The sequence below is a fragment of the Podarcis erhardii genome (assembly GCF_964252035.2).
Source record: "Podarcis erhardii genome assembly, chromosome: 1".
NCBI classification, from domain to species: Eukaryota; Metazoa; Chordata; class Lepidosauria; order Squamata; family Lacertidae; genus Podarcis; species Podarcis erhardii.
Window position 1 is genome coordinate 94,575,006 of NC_138497.1, and position 23,428 is coordinate 94,598,433.

Below are 23,428 nucleotides of genomic sequence, written 5' to 3' on the forward strand. Positions count from 1 at the left end.
ACCCAAAAATAAAGCCCATTTACCTATGCAAGATAAGGTGGATGTTTCACCTTGCCTGATGGTTATGGAAATCATTCTTGGGTTCCTTATCTCTCTCATTGAGTTGGTTCCTCCCCAACATTGTTTTCTCTAATTATAGGACCACTTCCCTAGGAGGCCTTAGGCACTGTTGCTTAGCCTTATCCACTGCCCATCAGCAATTTGAGCCTATAAAACTAGCCTGTTCTACAGAACTGTACAGACAATATATATTAATGCTTTGTTATTACTCACACTTGAGGAATTTTCTTCATGGGTCTCATGTATTTGCTAGGGAACTGCATAGCCACAAATTTTATAGCCATCCATGGGTGCTTTTTTCACCCAGCATATGCATGTAGTTTGAGATACATTTAGAAAGGCAGAAATCTCCTTCAACAGACTTAATAAGCCATATGCAGTCTTTAATTTTCAAAGTCTGCTTCGCTTTATTTTTAAAGTACCTTAGATATTTTATTTTCTCACATAAAAAGATTGAGAAGTTAAACTTCAAAAATATGTGCCAGTTGCTTTGGTTTCATCTAAGTGCTCATATATTTTCATGCCCCAGGAATAATTTTGCTTCCTCTAGCTGTGATTAAAAAGTGGTGACTTTCCAGAAACTGACTTCTGTTCTGTCAGAATCTGGCTTCTGTTCTGTGGTCATACGGTTCTGCTATTTGCATTTCACCTCCAGTTGTAGCAGGCAGTAACCATTCTGTTGCATTCTTTACAAGAAATGCTAAGCAACAAGATATGCCCTCTTTTGCCACCATAGCAATGCAAATTCAAAATCCAGTGTAAACTTTCATTGTTACAACAGTTGTACAGCATTGTTTTATAAAGTGTAGGTGTGGTTGTGGACATGCAAAAAGGCTCAGATGGACAGAGTTCAGCATGGTGTCTTAGTCGTTGCTTTGTGGGTTCCTTTCAAAGATCTCAGTGAGTGAAGTTTTTTATTGTGAGAAATAAACTGGACCTTTTTGCATAGCTGCAGTTCAGTATAACAGTAGGGAAATCTCTAGTGTTCTTGCTACCTAATCAGAACATTAGGTAGAGCATGAGACTGTTAATCTCAGTCGTGGGTTCAAGCCCCATGGGTCAAAGTTTTCTGCACTGCAGCGGGCTAGAATAGATGACCCTCATGGTTCCTTCCAACTCTACAATTATATGATTTCGTGATTCTAGGTTCTGGTTGTAATATTCCTTTGGGAGCTGGAGAAACACTTGCTGTGCAGAATATAGGAGTTTAACAAAGAATATCTGGTGGTGTGGATGACATAAATATGGGCTTTAAAAAATTCTCCACGTTCTGCTGCTCTTGCTCAGGAGGAGAAATGTCCCAAAGATAATGCCCCAATGTGGACCCTAGAAAGTCAGGTCTGTCTTCCTGACTTTAAATTAGTCCATATAAATGTTGTTGGACTTCCACTGGTCCATATAAATGTTGTTGGACTTCCACTGGTAATCCAAGGTCTGGGTCATACGGTTCTCTCAAGTATCAAGTTTGGATCTTTACATCCAGAGGACCCATTACAGGGACAGGCACATAATTTTATGACATAAGGTGACCTGAAAACAAATGACTGAGAACAGTTTCCCTACTTTGGCTTGCTGTTGAACCTTTAAACCCAATAAATGTTACAGTTATCACTTGCCTATGAAAGACAGCTCCCAGTTGTTGCTTTTTGGTTTAGTGATACTAGGTTGGTGCTCGCATTCTGGTTCCCGACCAGTAAGAAATGCACAATTTTTTCTCAGTAGTGTGTGTGCACTTACACAAAGAGAGGCACATATGCCCTATCTGCACTGTACATTTAAAGTAGTTTTATACCACTTTAAACAGTCATGGCTCTCCCCAAAGAATCCTGGGAAGTGTAGTTCGTTAAGGGTGCTGAGACTTGTTAGTGCAACCCATTTTCCCCTCACAGAGCTGTGATTCCCTGAGTTCCCTTGGAAGAGGGATTACTTGTTAAACTACTCTGGGAACTGTAGCACTTTGAGGAGGATGGGGTCTCCTAAGAATTCTTAGCGTCCTTAACAAATTACACTTCTCAGAATTCTTTGGCGGAAGCCATGACTGTTTAAACTAAGCTTTAAATATAGTGCAGATGAGGCCATAGACATTTCAAAGGTACTCTTTGGTGAACATGCAAATGGAGTTAAAGTCATAGGTGCTCCTGTGTGTCTATCTCTAAAGAATTGTACAGTGGTGCCTCAGGTTACAAATACTTCGGGTTACAAACTCCACTAACCTGGAAGTAGTACCTTGGGTTCATCATCATCAACTTTTATTGCACTAGCCATAGGCCATGGCATCATTCAGAAAAATAACAAAAGGAAAAACAGCAATAACCATAAAAATCATCAGGCACAACACATACAATATAAACCACTTGACTTCCTACTTAGGCTATAGTACCTTCCAAACCAAAAAAAAAGAGCCCACAAGATTTAGGCAAGGCTACTTGAATGTATGGGTTTCAAATATTAGAACAGTGCCTCACCAGAAATAGAAATGTATTCAGTCTAGAATGACTTATTGGTATGTACCTATTATGTGGAACACCATCTATTTTTGCTGGCCACACTCAGATAAATTCTCTGAGATCAGACTCTATCCTTCTACCTCTCAATTCATTTCAGAGTCAAGCGGAAGATACTTATGGTGCAACCTGTGATGGGATTTTCTGACATCCTTGTTTTTCTTTGTTTAAGCTGATATGTGGGGCTCTCAAATTGGCCAAAATAGCAATTTCTAAATTGCATTGAGATGAAATGCTTGCTGACTCCACCATTGAGTCAGATAGAGATACAGATTTTTCTTTTACAACATCAAAACAAGAAGTGTTGAGTACAACTGAAAATTACAACAAAACTCTAGCTTTCTTTTAATGTAGAGACAGCATTTGTGGACGCATTGTATCATAAGGATATCTTTGGTTGTAACTTTGAACTTCTGACTTTACATTTGCTAGACCTAGGTATCTTCATGTGAAGGCGACAGGAGTGAGGAGGAATAGGGAGGGTAATGTTTTTCCCTGATAGCTAGTGCTTTCATGGTATCTGGAACGCAAACTGGTCATGTTTGTTTGTGTTTCCTATGTGGCAACAAAGGGTGCAGGCCTGTGATTCTGGACCTGGCTGTTTTCACCTTTTCTACATCAGGAGCAACCTATGAGAAACTGGTAAAAACCTACCCTTAATTGCAAATAACTATTTGTGGGTTACATGCATTGTTAGCCTTTGGAGTCTGTGAAATTAAAACAATGAGAGGTGTTTTGTTTTTGCTTTTTTAGTACGTGTGTCCAACAGTGCTTACCCAAAGACTCTCTTAGAAGGTTACAAAAAGAAAGCCATTGAAAGCATTCTTTTGAGCACTGGTTTTATATATATATATATATATATATATATATATATATATATATATGCTTTCGTAGATTTTCACGGGTACAGGAATGCAGGTTTTGGTGTCCTCGGGTGTCTTCCCGTGTAAAAGTTGGGGTGTCTAGGCGACGTTTCGACGAGGTCTCACTCGTCATCTTCAGGCTGGTGCTTTCGGCTTCTTGTTACTGGAACAGAGCAGGATCTCAGGAACTCAAACACTGAGATCCTGCTCTGTTCCAGTAACAAGAAGCCGAAAGCACCAGCCTGAAGATGACGAGTGAGACCTCGTCGAAACGTCGCCTAGACACCCCAACTTTTACACGGGAAGACACCCGAGGACACCAAAACCTGCATATATATATATATATATATATATATATATATATATATATATATATATTATACACACACACACACACACACACACGCAGAACTGAAGAATAAAAAAGAAAAAAGTGAAAGAAAGGGAAGGAAAAGGAAAAGGAATAGATATATTCCATAATTCTATTCTGTCCACTTCCCATCCATCTTTCCATTGTTCCCTAAAGCTTCCCATTCCTACTGCATATTCTATTTTTTCTAACTATTTAAACATTCAAATTCTTCTCATTATGAACTTTTAACTGCTGAGCTTACTTTTTAGATAGTCTACAAATCTTGTGGCTCAGAGGGGAAGGCTAATTGTTATTGTTAGCTGATTATTTTTGATAGTGGGTTAGTGTTGGTTGAATAGTTCTGGTGCTTTAAAAAACAATTTGTTGTAGTTTTATATTTTTATCCTTTTCCTGTAAGGCACTTTGAAACTCCATCATCACTGATATCTACTTGTTGCAGGTTTACTTCTCTTCACAATGTCAGTGCCAAGGCAGCCATTCTTCACTGTAGCTCTCTGGGCAACCCACCTGTCTAAAGAAATCAACTGCTACTGTTTCTGTGTCTTCTCTTTAGTAGTTTTGCTGCCAAATTGGGCTCTGTATATCTTCTCCCTATCTGCTATCATTTAACTACCCTAACATGCAGTTCAACGTATAGATCTGTACTCTAAAAAAACCTCCACTAGCAGGATCTTTTGATTGTCAGAAAAATCCTGGTATAGTGACACTGTTTTAATATTTGATGCTTTTCCTTTAAGGCTATGTGCTGACCTTTGAACATACAACATTGTCTTGATAAGACATGAGAGAGAGAGACCTTGACTCTTGGATACACTGTGTATCTCTAAGAGTGATTCTGCTTTTAGACTTGCTTTAGAAAGCATGTATCTTTTTATTATTATTTTAATAAACCTTATAGATTATAATAATACAACAGCTATGAGGTATTTTGAATAGGTATTACTTCATGTGTAAATGACTTCTATTAGTCCCCAGATACACAAGCATTGTTCATCTTGTCATCACGTTTTTTTCTCTGTGTGTTTTGCCCACCCCCAAATTATACTGATTTGAATGTCTTTTTTAATCTTGCTATTGGGTATTAATACTTGAATCTTTTTTGTGTCAATAAAACCTCTTTTAAGCTATCTAATTCTGAAGAAACTCAATGTTTTTACGCTGTTTTGTAAAACAGTGGTCACAAGAATGGAAGAACTGAAAAGAGAAATGTGGATAAATTATTATGGGGGAAATGGGGATAAGGAACTGGTGGCCAGAGCTCCTCTCTAGAAATCCAATGCTATATAAAATAATTAGCTGTTTGTTTCAGTGCATAAACAAGCCGTGGAGGAAAGAGCAGGTATTTATTGATGTCAGCAGATTCATGACCATAAATACCTGCTCTTTCCTCCAAGGCGTTCAAGGTGGTACATATGCTTCTATGTCATTGTATTTTCATAGCAGTCCTGTTAGGACAGCTCCCCTTTTCCAGGGGACTGCGTTGCGGGAGGGGTTCCGGGACCCCCCAGTTACCCGGCAGCAGGTGGAGGGATGCTGCCCACATCAGTGGGATGCCCAGCCACGTCATGCCCCCCCAGCTGACCAATTGGGTTAGCTGGGTGCGTGGCCATTTGCCATTTAAACAGCAGTGTGACTTTGGGGCAGCCTCCATTCATCTCCTTTTATCGGATCTCCCAGCCCACCCACCTTCTTTTCTTGCATTGCATGACTATGGTCTTGCTATGCCTAATGTCGGTCGCCTGGTTGTTGGGGCCGGGTAGGAATTTTTCCACTTGGCAAATTGGCACCAGCCATTTAGTTTTTGCCTACCTAGTAGCAATCATCACAACTTTGTAAGGTTAGGCATCCTGCCAACCTAGCAGTTCGAAAGCATGGCAAAGTGCAAGTAGATAAATAGGTATCGCTCTGGCAGGAAGGTAAACAGCGTTTCCATGTGCTGCTCTGGTTCGCCAGAAGCGGCTTAGTCATTCTGGCCACATGACCCGGAAGCTGTACGCCGGCTCCCTCGGCCAATAAAGCGAAATGAGCGCCGCAACCCCAAAGTCGGCCACGACTGGACCTAATGGTCAGGGGTCCCTTTACCTTTACCTAAGCCTTGTCATGGGAGGGGCAGTTGTTGCCTCGTGCCTGCCCCTCCACGTTAAAGGTATCCAGTTAAAGGGATCCGGGGGTGTAGTTCCTGTCCGAAGCCTGGGTGTGGGCTAGGGCCATGCCAGGACCCCATCAGTAACCCTGGGAGTGCTCTTAATTGGTGTATATCATAGGGCTCCCCCTATCAGTGGTTGACCTTTTTAGACTTCCTGCAGGAGTCAGGATAAAGTCTTGCTTCACCCAATTGCCTAAGCCAAACCGCTCACATCTGTAACCAATAAAGTTGTGGCCTTATTTATCCCATTAACCCAACATATGCATGTCTATGTGTTTATTTCTGGGGGAACTGTGGGGCCCAGGGCCTCGCCACGCAAATAGATTAGGCTGGGAGATAGTAACTGCCATGCTGTCACCCAGTGAGATTTTAACCTCCCAGACCTAGTCTAATACTCTAATCCAGGGATGAGAAATCTGTGGCCCTCCAAATGTAGGGCTACAGCTCTTATCAGCCCCAATCAGAGTGGCCAGTAGTCAGGGATGATAGATAGTAGATAGCGATAGTAGACAAAGTTGTATTTTAGCTGCCCAAGGCGAAGGCATGCCACATATTTGAGCTGTAATCTTTACTAAATCACAATGGATTTGTAAGTTCATTAATAATAGCAAGTAATACCAATTGGAAATACAATATTAGGCAAGCTAAATAAAACCGCTCTTTAGGGCAGTGTTTTTCAATCTTAAATTAATTGCATATTCCTTTTGAGAATTCATTTCTACTGGCATACCCTTTCCCAGGTGAAGAAAATTTGTGGGTAGTCCTAATATTACTACAGTGGTACCTCGGGTTACAGACGCTTCAGGTTACAGACTCTGCTAACCCACAAATAGTACCTCAGGTTAAGAACTTTGCTTCAGGATGAGAACAGAAATCGTGCTCTGACGGCCCGGTGGCAGCAGGAGGCCCCATTAGCTAAAGTGGTGCTTCAGGTTAAGAACAATTTCAGGCTAAGAACGGACCTCCAGAACGAATTAAGTACTTAACCCAAGGTACCACTGTATTTTATTTATGATAAAGTAAAAAACAAAATCTGCCATGTCCCATTGAAATATTTTCACATACCCCTGGAGGTATGCATACTATACATTTGGAAACACTGCTCTAGGGCATCAGAAAATTTTGCAATGCAAACTGAAAAAAATCCTAAACCTTGCAAGTCTAGATTCCCCTCACTTTTCCCTGGCATTTTCCTTTGCTCTTCAGGCATGTTGGGAAATGCATGATTTGCACAGTAGCAATTGCACCCTTCCTAAAAACTCTGTTGAAGTGAATGAACAATTTACTTAAATCAACTGATCATTTAAAGTGATCAGACACTTAATATTTGTCATCATAGTAATATAATTTCCAAGCTCTAAATGTGGAAGCTGAGGTGGTAACATTTACTGGGTTGCCCAGTTCATGGCTAAGTTGAAAATTTGGACATAACATGCCAACTGGTTAAATGGCAATTGGTTCTTTGTAATATTTTCCTTTAATGTTTAGGAAGGGTGTCCTGAGGGATTCGTGCAGTTCATCAGAGGGTTTAAATTTAAGAAGAAAAGGGGACAATGAACATGATTATTTGCAGTGTGCTGCTCAGTGCAAAGTACAATACTGATAAGGTACCACAGGGCTGTGTTATTTAAACAAGCTATGAAAGTTTGAGTAGGAGAAAGTTCTGAGCTATGTTGGCGACCGAAGCCTGTGGGAAAGTGTGTGAAATGCATTAGCAGCTTAAGATACCTAAGCAATAGACTTTTAGTGGCTAGTACAAAGGGAAAGTGAATTTAGTACAGGAAATCTAAGATTTGGATCTACAGTGGTACCTCGGGTTACATACACTTCAGGTTACAGACTCCGCTAACCCAGAAATAGTACCTCGGGTTAAGAACTTTGCTTCAGGATGAGAACAGAAATCATGCAGCAGTGGCATGGCAGCAGCAGGAGGCCCCATTAACTAAAGTGGTGCTTCAGGTTAAGAACAGTTTCAGGTTAACAATGGACCTCCAGAACGAAATAAGTTCTTAACCCGAGGTACCACTGTATCAGTAAATTGCAGAACCCTGCATAACGTGTTTGTCCCTAAACCACAGGGTCTGACACACGAGAGGAAAAACTTGGAGGGCATTGTATATAAGGAGAAACTTAGGGTTATAGGTAGGGTACAGAATTCCTCCAAATTCTGAAGCTAAGGGCAGTCTATATTATGCTGTTGAGCAGCTTTCAAGTGTCATTGGGCAGCCATAAAATGAACCAAGCTAAATATTTCTTTTAGGTCCCTAGATTTTTGTCCCACTTGCTTTTTTGAGGTGTGGTTCTAAGGTGGTGAATGTGTCTAGGCAACACCACTGTAGATGGGAAGCTTTTATGATTGAATGCTCATCCCTTTAAAAAAAAATCCTGTTCATAAACAATAGACAAGGCGGGGAGAAATGTAGGCTAGAATGCTTTCCCTGAGATGCCAGTTTTCTATGCCAGTGGAAGAACACTGAAATCATGTGAGCCCCCACCTGTGCCCAGACACAGACCTATCATCTCAGTGAGAACTAGGTTTTAGCCTGTCCCGAATCACAGGTTTTCCAGATGGAATTGTGTGTGATGTCTTTAATCAGAAGAGGCATAATAACTACCCTCCAAGAGATCTGGGATCAACACACAACCTTAACTATAATAACATCTTGGTTTTGTTCTTCCTGGAAACTGTGCATGCGGTTTTCTAATTGATGCCCAGGGCTTCCCACAGCTGCCCAAGGCGAAGGCATGCCACATAATCTGTGCACTGCTCTCAGCAGCGGAGTACTGCAGGTGATTGTGGGAGAGGGGTGAGAGCAAATAATAAGCAATTCTAGCATAACCCTGCCAGGGTTGAAAGAACTGTAGTGATTCACTTACTGCAATAAATACACAAAATAACTTGTATAATTTGTTCTATTTCTGTAAATGCATCTCTTAAGCAACTGTTTCCATAGCAGCCCTGTAAAATGACCAAGATATGCCATTTAGAAACAACCCCCCTCTCTGTGTGATTAATTAATTAATTGGATTTATATCCCGTGCTTCCTCCTGAAGGAGCCCAGGGTAGCAAACTCATCAGTGATACGATACAGTTAAAAATAAAATAAACACATTTAAAAGCACGTAAAAACAATAAACTTGGTAAAACATCAAATTTAAAAGCAGATGTAACCAAATCACATGTCTGTATAGGTTGCTGAAACAGGCAGGAACAGCATAATAAAGATGCCTGCCTGGTATCAATAGGCAGGGAGCTCCAGAGCATAGGAAGTGCCACACCGAAGGAATGACTCCTCACAAGTGCAGAACAAACATTGTGTGTGCAAGTTCCACAGACTGAAGTGATCAAGAAGGCACATGTGTGTTAAGTGATCCCTTAAGTCAGGCATCCCCAAACTTGGCCCTCCAGATGTTTTGGGACTACAGTTCCCATCATCCCTGACCACTGGTCCTGTTAGATAGGGATGATGGGAGTTGTACTCCCAAAACATCTGGAGGGCTGAGTTTGGTGGTGCCTGCCTTAAATAAACTGGTCCTAAGTCATTAAAGGTTTTATACACTAATGGTAACAGCATAAACTTTTGTGACTGAATGCAACTTAGGTTACTGGCTAGCAGCCTACCTGTTCTTAAGCTTCAAAGGCCCACTTTTGAGAGGTGGGGGCTGCACACTGGCAGTTAGAACGAGGTTTGCCACTTGTTCCTTAAATTTGAATGAAAAGTTCCCTATTCTGAACATTATTTGTGTGATGCAAAAACCTAATATATAGGTTACGAGCACAATATATTCTAATGAGGTGCTGTTAATAGTGTTCTGTCACACATAATACGTCGCTTTCTTGCAGTCTTGCTCACAACAGGCTTTATTTGGGACCTCTAGTTAAAGCCATAGTTACGTCACATACAAGAAGCTATTGTGAATGAAGGCTGTTGCTCAAGGGTTTCTGAGAACTGATCTGTCAAATACCAGAGAGTAGCAATGCTAGGAGTGCCAGATGTGTGTGTCTGTGTGTTAAGGAAGTGGTCAAATACTGACAAGAAAATTAATATATTTCTGATTCAGATTCCTTCCTGCACTGGTATGATTTGCACCACAGTATTATCCTACGAGGAAATGTCAGGGAACTGAAGGCTTCACATTTTAGTTTTCCAGTTGAACCATAAAGCAGAGAATATAAATGTGTGTTCAAATTGGCTCTTTTGAAATTCTGCATGGCAAGGGAAAGATGGTGGAGATTAAGATAGTTGAACAAGTTCCTCAGGTTTCCTTGTGCTTCCTGAATGATAGCTATGAGGAAGCAACTGGAATTACTCAGTTGCGTGGTCTGATGAAACCCTGTCTTACCAACCAATAGTAGTCGTTGTGATGCTTTCATAGGGGGGAAACCACATGCTACAGGTAGTTCTGCAGTCCTTTGGGGGGTTTTCTTTTTGCAAAATGTAGTTCTTTCCTTTGTCAGGTGAGTGTAGTTACAGGATGTGTAGCACTAAGAATGGGTTGACATGGGAAAGAATAGCATAAAAAGTATTTAAAAGAGGCATACTTTTATGTCGGCTGTAGAGAACCTCCAGCCTTCTCTCTCCAGCCCGATAGGACTCTTCCCTAGACCACTGGCTTTGCTCCATGCCCTCCTTAAGTGTTTTTCTCTGGCTGAACTGTGATAAATGTCTCTTGTTTGTCTGAATAGAAAAGGGTGGGTGTATATGTGGAAATCACTGTGTAGAGTGATAGCGTTAAATATTATAAAAAAATTCCTTCCAGTAGCACCTTAAAGACCAACTGAGTTAGTTCTAGGTATGAGCTTTCGTGTGCATGCACACTTCTTCAGATACACACACGAAAGCTCATACCTAGAACTAACTCAGTTGGTCTTTAAGGTGCTACTGGAAGGAATTTTTTTATTTTGTTTTGACCATGGCAGACCAACACGGCTACCTATCTGTAGCGTTAAATATTGTCATGGTATTCTTATGGAGTAGAGCCAAGACTCCATCCTTTAGCTTGTTCTTGTAGTCACTTTCATTTTCCTTGTGATGTTTCGTTTTGGCGTGTTCATCAATAAATAGTCTCTTGTTCTGGGTCTGCAAAAGTGAATAACCCTGCCTTATATTAAGTAAGAACTTAGCACTCTTCTCTTTTGCCTACTGTATAACAGTAGGTGTCCCGCCCATTTTCCCTGTCCACTTTTGTTCCTGACCCTGCCCAACATACATATGTGGCTCCTGTAGGGTTCCTTATGAGGGAATATGGCCCTCAGATTGAAAAAGCTTCCCCACACTTGCTTTATGGACAGTTTGCAGTAAGGCAAACTGATAAAATGTAGTTAATGTTAAACCAGGTGTAGGCATCCTTTTTATTATTTTGAGTGTCCTTGACTTTGAAAAGTGGTGCAAAGAAGCATGTAAAAGTAAGGAAGGAAAATAAGTCTTGTAAAGAAGCAAAGTTTCACAAATAACTCCCAGCTGAGAAAACAATGGGTTACCAAAAAAACAACAACACACGAGATCAAATGAGATTCACCATTAGAAGTTTTGTTTATTTTATTTATAGGAGTATCGTTAAACTGCCAATTGATTCAGAAAATAATGTGGCAATTTACAATAAGCTTAACCTGTGCAGGGTTGTTTTTTCTTTTTAAACTTACCTTAGTGATCTGTGGGTTTGAGAAGTAGGACGCTAAAAAGCACAAAGTTGGTTACCTTCTGAATCAAAGAGAGATTAACTGGGCCCCTTTCACACCCTGGTTACAAGAAGGGTGTGTTTGTATTTTCTGTCTTCCTCTTGGTGCCAGTATAAACCTCAAGTATGCATATTTAATTCACAAGCCAACAATTGCAAGCTGAATATTGGTATAAGCTATCCATTTTTTACTGTAGCAGTTTTTGTGCACTTTGTCAAAATTGTACGTTCTTTGGAATAAAACGTAAGGGTTAATACACAAATCTTCTTGCTTCAGTGCACGTAGAAGGTTATTTGCTAATTAAGTCTTGGCATCTGATAGACAAAAAGAAATGATTTAATTTGGGCGAGCCTATGAATAGATATTAAAAATTACATATAACAAGAAATTGAGGAAACTTCTTTAACTGGTTTCTTTAAGACAGTTGAATAATCACAGGTGGATGTTATACTCCATTTGGTGCAATAATATCATCATTGTAGAGTATCCTGAAGTTAAAAGTATCTCTTTGAGTTCTGCTACGTCTTCCTCAAACTAAAGACTCCTACCACATGCAGACCCAGATGGCTTGAACAACAGCCTCTTTTCTCTCTCCCCTTTGTGTTTTTTTTACCATATAGCCTGATGAAGAGTTCAGGGGAACTCGAAAAAGTGTGTGCGCACGTGACTTTTGGGTTGATTTGTTGGACTACTTTTTAGAAGGCCCTGCACACATGGATTTAGCACATCCACTGGTTCTGCCCCACGCCCTGTGAGTCTTCAGTAAGGAACTATGGCTGGGGGCAGCTGTAACTTCGGAACCCGAACATTATCACACCACTGCTTCCCGATTGGTCCAGAGAGAAAGTGCTACCAGCAGAGGGGCTTCACTGATTAGAAGACTGACTTTGTATTGTAATGGTATTTTCAACACATAGCAGCTTTGGAGTCCAAGCTGCTGACTTGAAAATAATCTTAAGTGTACTTTCTAAATAAATAGGTTTGTATAGATTTAATTCATTGTACACAGAGTTTCGAAATAATTTAAAATCACCTTATCTTTTTTGTTAAAATGATAGCATTTTAACCACTGTACCAAATAACTGATTTTCTACTCTGATTTTAAAAGGCAATAAATGTTAGAGGTACATGCGGAACTGACTTTATCCATAATGAATGTTCTCAGGAATCTAATCAGAGGAGGTTAGCATAGGGTTACCAGATGTCCCCGTTTCCCAGGGACAGTCCCTGGACAAATTCCATCCCCAGAATGTCCCCGGATTTCATCTAATGTCCCCGGGAAACGCAGCAGCAGCAGTTTCAGCAGCCCGGAGCAGTTGCCTCTGGCTGGCTTCAGGAGCTGCTTGGAAGTCCCCATATGATGGTGGTGCAGGGGCTCTAAGATGCAGCTTCCGGGCTGCCTCCACCTTCCCTGACCCCAGCAACTAAGCTGCGAAGGAAGGCTTCATGCTGCCTATCAGAGCAGCCTCCCAACTCCTACTTGCGTGCAAGCAGGAGTGGGGTGGGGATCTCTCAGCTGTGAAGGGAGGCTTCACGTTGCCTATCAAAGTTTGCGTGCAAGCAGGAGGGGGCAGGGATCTCTTAGTTAGGCAACAGGAAGCCTCCCTTCCCAGCTAAGGAATCCCCACCCCCTCCTGCTTGCAGGCAAGTAGGAATGGGATTGGAGCTGCTCCTATGGGAAGGGAGGCATCACACTGCTTAACTGAGAGATCCCTGCCCCCTCCTGCTTGCACACAAGTAGGAGTTGGGATCAGGGCTGCTCCATAGACCCGTGCAAAACCTCCTTTCCCAATTGAGGGATCCCCACCCCCTCCTGCTTGCACGCAAGTAGGAATGGGATTGGGCTGCTCCGATGAGAAGGGAGGCATCGTGCTGCCCGAGCCTCGCCACCGCCACTCTTGGCCTTCCTCTACCTTCCATGCCTAACCCACCACACACTGCTTCCCCACCACCACCGAAGAACCAACAACTCAGGGGCTGCCCAAGAACATGGAGAAAGGAGATAGAAGCCTCGGAGGAAGGGAAAACATGGCGGTTGAGGTCAAGGCAGCGGCTGCCACTCTGCCACCGCCATCGCTGCAGCATCAATGTCCCGGACATGTAGTATTTACTTATTTATTTATCTATTTATTTATTTATTTATTTATTTATAGTATCCCCTGATTCATTGAAAAAAATCTGGTAACCTTAGGTTAGCAGGCAAGCCAGCCGGCATTTATTCATGTCTAACCAGGGGCACCATCGGGGGGGGGGGGAGGCCACCCCAAAATTTGGGGCAGGGGGCCTCAAAATTTTCAAGGAGAGGGCTGAGCCCCCTCAGCATTCTTCAGTCACAGTGGGGCCCATTAGATCTTCCTGCAGCTGCAGCAGGTCCTGGCGGACCCTCCCAAGGTCCTGGCAGGCCTTTTTGAGGCTGTGGCGGGCCATGGTGAGCCTCCCCATGGCTGTGGCTGGCCCCATTGGGCCTCCTCCTACCACGAGACATCACATGTGTGTGCTGGGCCCCCTCCAAAGTTGGGTAGGACCCAGTGTGTGTTCATCTAACCATTTGTAAGAAAGGAGAGTTCTCTCTTGGTTTCTTCATTGAGCAGTAGGGCAATTTCTAGGGCAGTGCATATATGAACATAATATATGCGTGTGAATTGCTTACAAATGGCTCATCTTGCAATCTGAGAATTATATCTCTACCGGGTGGGTGGATCAAGTTTTAGCAAGACTGGTGACTGAATGCAATAGCTAGGTTCAGAAGGGCTTGTTTCAATGCCATGGAACTGTATTTGTCAGGGTGGTGGTCTATCAGTTGCCTACTACGTGATGCGATAGGTGATTTAATGAAACTTAATTTTGTGCATGTGCTGTACAAAATGCTTTCATGCTACCTGGAATAAAGCCACTGTTACTTTTTTCCTTGAAACCCTCTTTTAGACATTTTTGAGCCCAGCTCACTTCTATGTGTTGCTATTAAATATTGCATACTGTTTAGCCCATAACCCTGGGCCAAGTTATGTTATATTGGAGGAAGAAAAAAAGAGGCAGTTGTAAGTCCCATCAATAATATTGCCCATCAATGGATGGATCAAAAGGTCAAATGACCATACTTTGTTTACTGGTAGATAATATCCAGTAAGAGGTGACTTGAATTGGGTCTGACTCTTTAACCCAGGCTTCTCAACCTGGTACCCTCCAAAACTAGTTGAACTCTTAATTTCCATTAGCCCCTGCCAGTATGGACAACAGTCAGAAATGATGGAGCTAGGATTCCTGTAACTGGAGGGGCAGGCACCAGGTTGAGGAAGACTCCTTTCAATCACCTGTGCAGGTATGCATAGAACTCATATTTAAGTGCTATCTTTTGTTGAGACTTTCTATAATCTTCTACAGCACTCATTTCATGTCGTAGGCACTATACATAGAAATAGCAGACCTAATGCTGTTGGTGTTTCCTCATATGAAGGAAAACTGCTTGAACCATGTGACCACACCCATTTTCGCATCCCTTGGAGAATATCTGGAAAATAGTCACCCTGGAAAACTGCATACAAAAGGTGCATTGTTGAGACTTCAGTGTAATAATTTTATATATATATATAATCATACATCAGTTCCTTTCAGCAGACAGGTTGGTGCTTGCAGCACCTATTCTATTCTTTCTCTGCTTCTCCCCGCCCCAGCACATGCTGAATCCCTGATGCAGACACATGAACCTGGTTGTTTTCACTTCTCAAACTAAGCAGGCATTCTATAGATCTTGCTTTTTATATGAGAATGTATTGCTGTGCCTCATATTTTGTTCAGAATTATAAGAGTTTTCAATAAAATGTGTATCCAACTATAATTAAACTTTGTCTTCGATTTCTTTCAATCCTGTTGGAGTTGGAGAAAAATATAGCAGTTTCAGTGGCTCAATTAGCATTGCCAGTTTTATTTCCTTCTGAAAATCCCTTGTTGATACAGCGATGTTTTATGTTGGGGGGGGGAGAGTATCATCCCCACCCATTTTCCGAATAATTCAGAGTAGCAGTTGTTGTAATGTAGCTATAATACACATGTTTTCCAAGCAGCTGTCAGCTCAACACAAGCTCCATTGTTTCACAGAGCGCATCAGAGAGCATCTTCATTTGCTGGCTCTCAAATTCAGCTGTGAAGGTCCTTTCCAGTTCATCTGTTAATGAAACAAATTTCTTATTGGAACAGATTACATCATCCAAGGCCAGCACCGTCCTATACAAAGTTAGTCAAAAAGTGGCTAAGCATTCTTCTAACAGAGCCCCCTCTGATCATACTGGTGTGGTTGGTAAACTACTCACAAATTGTCAGTGGGAGAAATTAATAAGCAGAAAGTCCTGCAGTAGCATGTGTGTGGATGCTGAAGAACAGTTCCATTTGTTAAGCTAGTGTGGCTATATAGCTACAGAGCTTTAAAAGGGAATTTTCCGTGTTCTAAAAAAAATCATTTCAGCAAAGTTCTAAAAACAATAACATTGTTTCAGCAAACTCTAAAAACAATAAAATCACCCTACTGGGCTTAATTGTGTGGTTGAAGGCTTCTGTCAGCCACTTTCAATGTAGTGGCAGGCACTATGTGGCAGGCTTTTAGATGCCTATTGCATTGTTTTTTTGTTATCTGAAATCATCCAGAGTTGACCCAGAAAGGGCAGGAACAAATTAATACTTTTAAATAGCTGACTGATCATGTTGACTTCAATACACCTTTGTCACACAACTTGGGGATGATAATTTATATTCAGAGGATGAAAGGAATAGAGAAGGTTGCTGTGAGTCATAATTTCAAGGCACTCGGCCAAATTCCTGGAACAGCCTCCCTTCTCTCAAGCTGCAAATCAAGTAGGCAGGAGCAGCTAGTTATACTTGTAGCTTCCCCAGTTCCCCAAATCCCATCCTTTCCTTGCAGAAGTGGAAAAGCTGTCTGGTTAATGGTCCATGACTTGTGTTCTTTCAAGAGGATTTCTGTAGGGATCAATGAAATGAGTTAATTTTCCTGCTTGGTTGGCTTGAACAACTACATGAAGCAGAAAAGACTCTATAGACACCAGCTTGTTAAGAACAGAAGTCAACAGAGTTCATGAAGAAAATTGTTTTCATACTCGTATGCTATGAAATAATTGCCTGCCACCTGATTGTTTGCTATGCCTTCCACCTGTAATTATGTTGGTTGGCTCACAGTCTTGCTAGCTGTCAGTTGTGACCATTTGCAAATGATTAACCATGCTGCTGTTCTTGAAAGTTTCTCTATGTAGAATACCTGGGTTCAAATCTCCACTCAGTCATGGAAGGTGTCTGAGTGACCTTGGGCAAGCCAAACTTTCTCAGCCTAAGCTACCAGAGAGCTTTTGTTGTGAGGGCTAAAAAAATGTAAACTGTCTTGATCTCCCTGAAGTAAGAATGGGATAAAATGTAATAAATAAACCAAAATAAATTAGCTAGCATATTTTTGTTGGTTTGTTTTTAAAAGGCCAAACTGATCTGATTCTATGAAATTCGAAACCACATGTTCTCCCTGGTCACCTTTACTCAGCATATGAGGAGCTGCTGGTGCTGGCCTAGGTCCAACCAAAAGGCAATGGCAAGAGGCGAGAGAGGTGGTTTTACATGAGTCAGTGTTCAGTCAGGAAACATGTCAGAATGATCAGTGACTTCATGCAGAAAGCATGGATAGGCTCTTCTAAGGGTGGATTCCTCTCTTACACTTACACCCTAAAAGTAAACTAATGGGGTTTTAAGACTGATGTGCTCCTCCCAGTTTAATTCAGGGGTAGTCAGTGTGCCTCTGCTGTCAGAAGTTTGGGAAAAGCTTTCTAAATAGACATTTCCAATTTTTGAAGAGAGCAATCTTAAAAGGCTATCCAGTTCCTACTGGTTTTGTGTCCTGGCAAACTACTACTTTTTTTGGTTAAAAATAAAGGTACCCCTGACCGTTAGGTCCAGTCGCGAATGACTCTGGGGTTGCGCACTCATCTCACTATACTGGCTGAGGGAGCTGGCGTTTGTCTGCAGACAGCTTCCAGGTCATGTGGCCAGCATGACTAAGCCGTTTCTGGTGAACCAGAGCAGTGCATGGAAACACTGTTTACCTTCCTGCCGGAGCAGTACCTATTTATCTACTTGCACTTGACGTGCTTTTGAACTGCTAGGTGGGCAGGAGCTGAGACCGAACAATGGGTGCTCACCCCGTCGCGGGGATTCGAACTGCCGACCTTCTGATCAGCAAGCCCTAGGCTCTGTAGTTTAGACCAGTGTTTTCCAACCTTGGGCCTCCAGATGTTTTTGGTCTACAACTCCCATCATCCCTAGCTAGCAAGACCAGTGGTCAGGGATGATGGGAATTGTAGTTCAAAAACAGCTGGAGGCCCAAGGTTGGGAAACACTGGTTTAGACCACAGTGCCACCCACGACCCTTACTTTTTTGGTAGCAGTAATCTATTTGTTTGGTAGTGGTAACTTCCTTAAATTCACACAGCTCAGATTTTACCATGGAAGCGCAAGTAAATAATATACAGGGGTACCTCGGGTTAAGTACTTAATTCGTTCTAGAGGTCCGTTCTTAACCTGAAACTGTTCTTAACCTGAAGCACCACTTTAGCTAATGGGGCCTCCCGCTGCTGCCGCACCGCTGGAGCACAATTTCTGTTCTCATCCTGAAGCAAAGTTCTTAACCCGAGGTAATATTTCTGGGTTAGCGGAGTCTGTAACCTGAAGCGTATGTAACCCGAGGCACCACTGTACTGTGTAGATTCTAATGTTGATTTCATGAAGACCCAGGTAACTACTGACCAGTGAGTTTGATGTCGATACCAGGAAAGGTCCTAGAACAGATAATTAAGCACTTGGTCTGTGAGCACTTAGAAAAGGATGCTGTGATTACTAAGCCCCACCCAGCACTGGTTTCCCAAAAACAAGTCCTGCCAGACAAATCTAATTTATTGTTTGATAGAGTTGCAAGCTTGGTGGATCAGGATAATGCCATGGGCTGAACACGGTAACTGAAATGTGTGCAGAGGAGGGTGATCAAGAGTCTGGAAACCAGCCTTATGAGGAACAGCTGAGGAGCTGGGCATGTTTAGCCTGGAAAAGAGGTGACCGAGAGAAGATATGATAACCATCTTCAAATATTTAAAGGGCTGTCACATGGAAGATGGAGCAAGCTTGTTTTCTTCTGCTCTGGAGGCTTGGACCAGTGGCTTCAAGTTAAAAAAAAAAAAGGAGATTCTGACTAAACATCAGGAAGAACTTTCTGACGTAAGAGCTGTTCAACAATGAAACGGTCTTTTTCAGAAGGTGGTGGACTCTTCTTCCTTGGAGGTTTTTTAAACAGAGGTTGGATGGATGTTTTAGCTGAGATTCCTGCATTGCAGGGAGTTGACCTAGATGACCCTTGGGGTCCCTTCCAACTCTACGATTCTAAGTTTCACTGCATCCCTGTTATTCTTTTTACCTATAGGGAGTCATTCATTAAATACATTGCAGTCCAGAGTAAGGTCATGTGTAAAATTTTAGGGTGCCTATTTTTTCTTGCAGCATATCAGAACACTAAAGAAGCATTGTTTGATAAATACTTGAGTATAAAATTTAACTAGGAGCACATCCTTGTAATTTCCAAAATTGCTCTTCACTTCTGTAAGAAATCTAAGGTGGTGCAAGACTTGGAGTATGCAGGAGGATCCTATTATTGGTTATGTAATAAACTGCTCTCATGACTCATTGGTGTAAGTCAGTATGACCCAGTACCATTTTTAATACCTAGTAGCTCGATGGTTTCTATACACGTCTTTCCTAGCATACTACTCAGGACTCTTCATTTGAAGATGCCAGGGCCTCATATAGGTAGCATATGTTACACTACAGACCTGAGGTCTCTTTCCTTACCAGTCCATAGAACAGGTTCAATTTCTGATATATACCGTATTTTTTGCTCTATAAGACTCACTTTTTCCCTCCTAAAAAGTAAGGGGAAATGTGTGTGCGTCTTATGGAGCGAATGCAGGCTGCGCTGCGCAGCTATCCCAGAAGCCAGAACAGCAAGAGGGATTGCTGCTTTCACTGCGCAGAGATCCCTCTTGCTGTTCTGGCTTCTGAGATTCAGAATATTTTTTTTCTTGTTTTCCGCTTCCAAAAACTAGGTGTGTCTTGTGGTCTGGTGTGTCTTATAGAGCGAAAAATACGGTATGTTTTTGCAGCTAAAAATATGTTTGCCAGCAGAAATTGGTTCAATGAAAGATAATTGCTTTTGCCTTTCTTGGGTGCTTAAACCTTAGATCTGGGATTTTGGTGGGATAGGCAAGCTATTTTTTTTAAGGAGTTCTCCTGATAAGGCATTGATTGTTTGAATTGGCAGAATTCATTTTTCAATCAGAGTAAATAATAGTTATATGACGGTACTATAAGTTGATTAGTTCATGTTGTTCCAAGCTTTCTTACTTAAATAAGAGACCTCTCTAAAATGCATGATCAATGAAACCACTGTAAGATGAGCAGAATGAGTTTCAGTGAAGGTTTGCTAGGTGTGGTTTTTTTTTAAAAAAAACACCATGTTAACCTCATAATCACAATTTCTCTAATGGGCTGGGAAGGCAAATTCTTGCACACTAATGTTTTGATAGTAAAATTTCTTCCTGGCCTAGACAGCCTGGATGAAATAAACAAAACATTAGAATTAAAAAAGCTTTCTGTTCCTTTCTGGATCTAAGTACAGTAATAACAGGTTTGCAAACTGTCACTTTGTATTTAGTCTGTTTCTGTTTGAGGTGTGTTTATGGTCCATTTTGGAGGTTTGAAGTTTCTTGCTCATCCTTGAAGCAGGCAGACAGGTTGCGACTTAAACTTGTGAGTGGCATCAAGGTAAAAATGGTGATGGCTCCTCTGTCTGTCTTTCTTACTCGGAGTAAGGTATGTAGTCCTAAAATAATTATGCACAAAAATCCACACCTTTTGATGAAGCCTTTAAATCAATTGGGTCTGCAGCTAAGAACCAGTTTCCATGACATTTACAAGAACAAGTAACCGTAGGTAAATATCACCTTGTGGCATTACACTGTTGTCAGTCAGTCAAAAAGGGCTGCTGTAGAGCTGTGGCTTTAGAGAGCAGAGCCATCCTGAAATACAGGACATCTGAGGTTTTTCCTTGTGATCTAGTGATATATACACTTTATGAAATAGGTTCTGTGGAGTTGTGGTGTCACAGCTTAATGAAGTATCTGGAATTATCTTCAGCCCTAACTTTGAAAGTATTTTTTGACGAAGCCCCAGTTTTCAAAAGGGAACTTATCTCAGCCTACAGTTTATCTGTTGGAGATAACATTCTTTGATTGATGCTTTTGGTTTGAGGTTATAAAATTTTATGTAAGTGGCGGAAGTTACTTGCCTAGCTGAATTTTATGTTTTAGATTATTGTCTTCTACTGTTGAACTGACTAAAGTCATATTATTGCCTTAAATATTCATTAGTTACCCCCCACTTGATCTAGGAGGTAGTCTGCTCTTGACATAATAATCTTTCATCCCTTAAAAATTCAGCCCCCACCCTGTCTTTCCCTTCTTTCTTACTTCTTTCTCATCCTTTGCTTCAGGATGAGAACAGAAATCTCACGACGGTGGCACAGCGGCAGTGGGAGGCCCCATTAGCTAAAGTGGTGCTTCAGGTTAAGAACAGTTTCAGGTTAAGAATGGACCTCCGGAACGAATTAAGTTCTTAACCAGAGATACCACTGTACCTAGGTATATATGTATTTTGTTTTTCTAGCTTGATCAAAATTATTTATTATTTCGTAACAGGTAGCTAGTTAAGACCTTAGGCGGCTTCAGCAGCGGGCACCTGGCACCCCCCAGAATTTGGTGCCCAGGTGCCTTGCACCCCCAGGCAAAGATGACCCTGGTTGCATCGGTTGGTAGAAGATGGTTGAAAAGTGGATGCTTTGACTTGCAGTAGCGGTTCCACTAAGGCAGGGGTGTCCAAACTTTTTTCAAAGAGGGCTAGATTTGATGAAGTGGACATGCATAAGGGTTGAACCATTTTGCCTGATCTTTTTTAAGGATTGGTCCACTCAAAGTTGTTGACCTTGAAACTGTAGTCACATACTTTTTGGTGATATTTTCACTGCTAATAACTTAACCTACCAAATTAGCAAAGGATCTACCAGTATATATGAACACATCAGAAGCCTTAAAATTACCATATCTTTATATATATCTAGTCTTGGATCAAGTGCAACCAGTGTGCAGTATTCTAAGTTCTGTATACTCTCATGTGCGTCAAGAACTGTCCCAATCACTGTTGTGATTCTAAGGAAACTCTCCTCACTGCATTTGGGATTTGTCTGACCATTTAAAAAGTGAATGAGAAAGTTTATGCGTATGGAAGTTCTTTGTGAATCAATAGCAGTGGGATGGCTCTGTCCACATGGAGTTGCTGCTACATGAGTTACCCACTCTGATCTAAGGCATGTCCTTTCTTTTAATCATATTTACTTTACTTTCAGGCCTTGATACTTTTGTCTTCAAAAACAGCAGGTCCATGAATTTCAATTCTTTAAGCAGGCCTAAACATGGAAGGAGACTTCTTACATATAACCTACCCACGAACCATAATTAGGGTTCAGCTAATCACGTTGTGTTATGGGTAAACTGTTACAAAGACAAGAGAAAGGTTAGCTATTACAGTGCTGCTTTTCTTTCCACTTGGGTTGCTAGACTACAGCTCCTATCAGTCCCAGCCAGCACAGCCAGTGGTCAGGGATACTGGTAGTAGTAGTCCAGCATCCCATCTGAAGTGCACCATTTTGGCTTTCCCTCATTGTAAAGGTAAAGTAAAGGCATACATCTTGCTTTGCTGGCCGAGGGAGCTGGTGTACAGCTTCCGGGTCATGTGGCCAGCATGACTAAGCCGCTTCTGGCAAACCAGAGCAGTGCACGGAAATGCTGTTTACCTTCCCACCGGAGCAGTACCTATTTATCTACTTGCACTTTGACATGCTTTCGAACTGCTAGGTTGGCAGGAGCTGGGACCGAGCAATGGGAGCTCACCCCATCGTGGGGATTTGAACTGCCGACCTTCTGATCGGCAAGCCCTAGGCTCTGTGGTTTACTTACAGCGCCACCCGCGTCCCTTTGCCCCTCATAATAGGTTGTTCCAGTTCTCCAAAATACTTCACAATGCTTTAATTGCATAACCCTCTCAATCCCAAAGGTTCCATGTGGGACAGAATCGTGTGTGTGTGTGTGTGTGTGTGCATGTAATATACATTGCTATTGAAACCCTAACCAGTTTTTATATTTCTCAAATATTTGGTTTAAAAAAACCACATTGATGGCTACTACTGAACATGGAAACATATTCAAAATACACTTGGCATATTTTGAGTCCTTTCGTAAATGCAGGGTTGATTTTTTGGAACAATTGCTTGACTACGTAGAAACTTACTTGTTTAAACTTAGGAGAGGGATGTGCTTGATGACTTTATTGCCCATCAATTAATGCACAGTTGGAATGTTGGATCAAACATATACATGCTGTGGACCTTTTAGCATGTCATTTGGAGTTTTGTGCAGAAATAATACGGTGTGGCAAGTAAAATGTTCTTCCTGTTAGCAATGCTTGTTCACTCAACACAGGGCTCCAGTCCTGATGCAACAAAGCTTCATTGTACAGAGATGTCAATATGGCACCTTCCCAGGCATTCAAGCCCCCACATATATGTTGGTATTTTTATAAACTAATTCAGCAACTCCTAATGTAATTGGCTGATCCAAGTGCCAGGACAGAGGACAGTTGGGTGTTGCTGAAACTTGG

General features: G+C 41.7%; 1 protein-coding gene across 23 annotated transcripts in view; it reads left to right on the forward strand.

The window, feature by feature from the left end:
- The window catches only part of KALRN (kalirin RhoGEF kinase), a 510,268-nt gene that overhangs the window by 434,803 nt on the left and 52,037 nt on the right, over nt 1-23,428 (forward strand). Inside the window, exon 36 of one of the 23 annotated variants that reach the window (XM_081869922.1) lies at nt 12,247-12,621. The exons of the other annotated variants lie outside the window; for them this stretch is intronic. Within the exon in view, the coding sequence (XP_081726048.1) occupies nt 12,247-12,251 (5 nt within the window). The 3' untranslated portion in view covers nt 12,252-12,621. Of the gene's footprint in view, nt 1-12,246; nt 12,622-23,428 lie in introns of those variants that run through there. 23 annotated transcript variants of the gene reach the window in all.